Source organism: Mus caroli, chromosome 14 (genome assembly GCF_900094665.2).
Source record: "Mus caroli chromosome 14, CAROLI_EIJ_v1.1, whole genome shotgun sequence".
Classification (NCBI taxonomy): Eukaryota; Metazoa; Chordata; class Mammalia; order Rodentia; family Muridae; genus Mus; species Mus caroli.
The window spans coordinates 109,613,515-109,616,562 of NC_034583.1; the positions used below are offsets into that span (position 1 = coordinate 109,613,515).

A 3,048-nucleotide genomic window follows, 5' to 3' on the forward strand; every position below is an offset into this window, starting at 1 on the left:
CACTTCATATACGGGATTTGAGCATTTGCAGGCTTTTGGTTCGGGGGGTGTACTGGAACCAAGCATCCATGGATATGAAGCAAGGAGAGATGGTAGATGACATTTTTAACTTGACAAGACACTTGCTCTAAACTGTTTTCAATAAAAACTTGCAGTTATGTTGTAGCTAGGTAATTCAAGCATATGAAATTCTTAAATGTTCAGAAACAATAGGCATTCGGGGGACTCCTATATCAGAATACATTTTTGTACTTTGACAAGTGACAGAAAAGATGGCAAAAGAATGTCCCGCTGTTAGAAGAACCCAGACGGAAATCCACTCTACAATGACCTTTGTAGGCAATCAGAATGATGGAGAGGTACACCAAGCTCTGACAGAACTGAAAAAAAAAAATACAGCCTTCTGAAAAGTGTGAGGTAGTTATGGTTAGAGTCGTCATTTCAAGGACATGGTTTAATGAAGATAAATGCAACGAACAGTTATTGCAGAGGGTGTAACTTTTCATGTATTTGCGATTGTGGCTGGGAGCGTATGACGGGGGCCAAAGATACGCTGGTTTACAACAGGGTAGAAAATACACATTTTAGGAGGCATGATCCAAGGACCACAGCAACTGCTGCCAGATGGATGTCTCCAGAGGGACCGGAAAATTTCTCACCCTGAAGACAAAAGTCTCAGTTTTCTCGATTCAGCCCACGATCCAGCCCGCATCCTCTGCCACCACTTCCATGCCCATCACAGAACTCATCCCTCTTGTCTGCCAACGCAACCCGCTCCGGTGCCAGAACACCGGGGGGGGGGGGGAGGGCGCTCGAACCCCGCCCCTCCCAGTTCCCCAGCAGCCCTGCGCTGTCTCCACACCTCGGACCTGGAAGGCGGAGCACCGGGGGAGGTTTGATTGGCTCCGCCCAGCCCTCCGTCCCTCCTCAGCTGGCTTACGATTGGTTACCAGACCATGCGCAAGCGCAAGCGCAAACGCTCAGCCCCTCCAGGCCCCGGAGGGGAATTGGCTCAGTCTACCACTGGGTCTTACACCAATTGGTTAGCAAGATGAGACGCCTTTTCATTGGTCAAGAGTGGTAGTCTAGAGTCCGGACTCACGACCTGATTGGCTACAGTGAATCCGAGCTTCCGCGCAGACACCCCCACAGGCTGTTGCTGAGGTGTTCTGGGGTCTCCCGACAGTGGCTGGCGGATCCGAGCCCCAGGTTTTCCAGGCGCCCATGACTGTCTACCAGCCCGGGGGGAGGAGCTCGGCTGACGTCAAACTCGACGAGGGCGGGGCTAGAGGGCGGGCCGGTGACGTCATCGGGCGCGGACCGGGTTTGCGTGTAGCCTGGGCGCCACGGACTAGCCGAGCTTCGCTCATGGTGGCGGCCCTTAAGGCTCACGTCGTTACGTATAACGCGATCAAGCCAAAGCTCTCTGAAGGCTGACAGGCTGAGTCATGTATGTCGGCCACAAGCCGGCCCATCGTGAGGTCCCCAAGCACGGTGCGCACGGCTTCCTAAGCCCACGGTCCCTCCATCGTCACCTCCCGCAAACCCCCGAGCGTGGGCGTCTGACGTTGCCCGCCTTCGGGCGGAGGAGAGCGCGCAGACGCAGTACGGAGGCCGGTCAGGCTGGGTGTTGCCGGGTGTCGCGGAAGCCGGTCTTCGCTGGAGCGCGCGGACGGTCGCTAGGCGACGGCGCGAGGGGCGGGCTTTCTTATCGACCCCGCCCACCCGACTGGCTCCGCCCCGGGCAGCGCTGCGGCTGGGCTCGGGCGCGCGCTCCAGCGCTGGGGAAGCGGCGGCGGCGGCGGCAGCAGCAGAGGCGGGAGCTGGGCGTGGAGGCGCGAGGGGCGGGGCGGGCGGCATTGCGGGCCCGCGGTTCGGGCGGCTCCGGCTCGAGGTCGAGCTCTGTTGCTGCTCTCGCCCTCGGGGCTGCATCGTCCTCCCGCTTGGCCGGCTCACAGGGCCGCGCGCGACTCGTTCAGCTGCAGCCCCGCTGCCGGCGCCCGGGGCGCTGCCGCGGCCGTGAGCCGACGAGTCCGTAAGGGCGGCGGGGCCGCGGGGTCGGGGCGCGGCGCGCGGGCGCAGGTCTATGTCGCGGGCGGCGGCGGCGGCGGCGGCCGCGCAGGGACGATGCGCGAGTACAAAGTGGTGGTGCTGGGCTCGGGCGGGGTAGGCAAATCCGCCCTGACCGTGCAGTTCGTGACCGGCACCTTCATTGAGAAATACGACCCCACCATCGAGGACTTCTACCGCAAGGAGATCGAGGTGGACTCGTCGCCTTCGGTGCTGGAGATCCTGGACACCGCGGGCACCGAGCAGTTCGCGTCCATGCGGGACCTGTACATCAAGAACGGCCAGGGCTTCATCCTGGTCTACAGCTTGGTCAACCAGCAGAGCTTCCAGGACATCAAGCCCATGCGGGACCAGATCATCCGCGTGAAGCGGTGAGCAGAGCGGGGCACACGGGGCTCAGTGGCTGCGGCGATCCCGGTCCTTGGCTCGTCCGGGCTACACCACCTCCTCCAGGGGCTCAGATTTGCGGGCTTTGTTTCACAAGTAAAATTGGGCATCCTGTTAACCCTCAGCCCAGCCCTTTGTCTCTAGGACGTTGGTAGCGCTTCTTCGAGACCCCAGAGAGAACAAAGTTTCAAACTTGCAAGGAAAGAAGGGATGAGTAGGTGGGCGCTAGGGAAAGGGGAGCTGTCTAGGCACGCCTGTGGAGAGTGAGCGCGCGCTTAAATACACCCTTAAGAGGTTTGACAGCCGAAATTTGCACATACATATCTTGTGACAGTGTCAATACTAGTTAAGGGGACCTTTCTCGTTGCGGAAAAGATTAAATGTTGCTAGGAGGTTGGCAGAAATGGATTAGTGCAAAACTTTAAAGACACATTGGCAAATAACTTGAAGACCACACAAACATTCAGTAGACTTGGCATATAGAAACATGCTTGTGACATTTACGCGGAGAGCGTGCAGATTCAGTTCTCTTTCTCTCCTAAAAAAAAAAAGCTAGCCTCCTCATTCCCCCCCCCCCCCCAAAAAAAAAAA

The 3,048-nt window shown here is 58.2% G+C and overlaps 1 protein-coding gene across 1 annotated transcript in view; it reads left to right on the forward strand.

The window, feature by feature from the left end:
- The first annotated feature begins 1,857 nt into the window (after positions 1–1,857).
- Positions 1,858–3,048, forward strand: part of Rap2a (RAP2A, member of RAS oncogene family) — a 27,503-nt gene continuing 26,312 nt past the window's right edge. Inside the window, exon 1 of the mRNA XM_021181731.2 lies at positions 1,858–2,441. Within this exon, the coding sequence (XP_021037390.1) occupies positions 2,128–2,441 (314 nt within the window). The 5' untranslated portion in view covers positions 1,858–2,127. The remainder of the gene's footprint in view (positions 2,442–3,048) is intronic.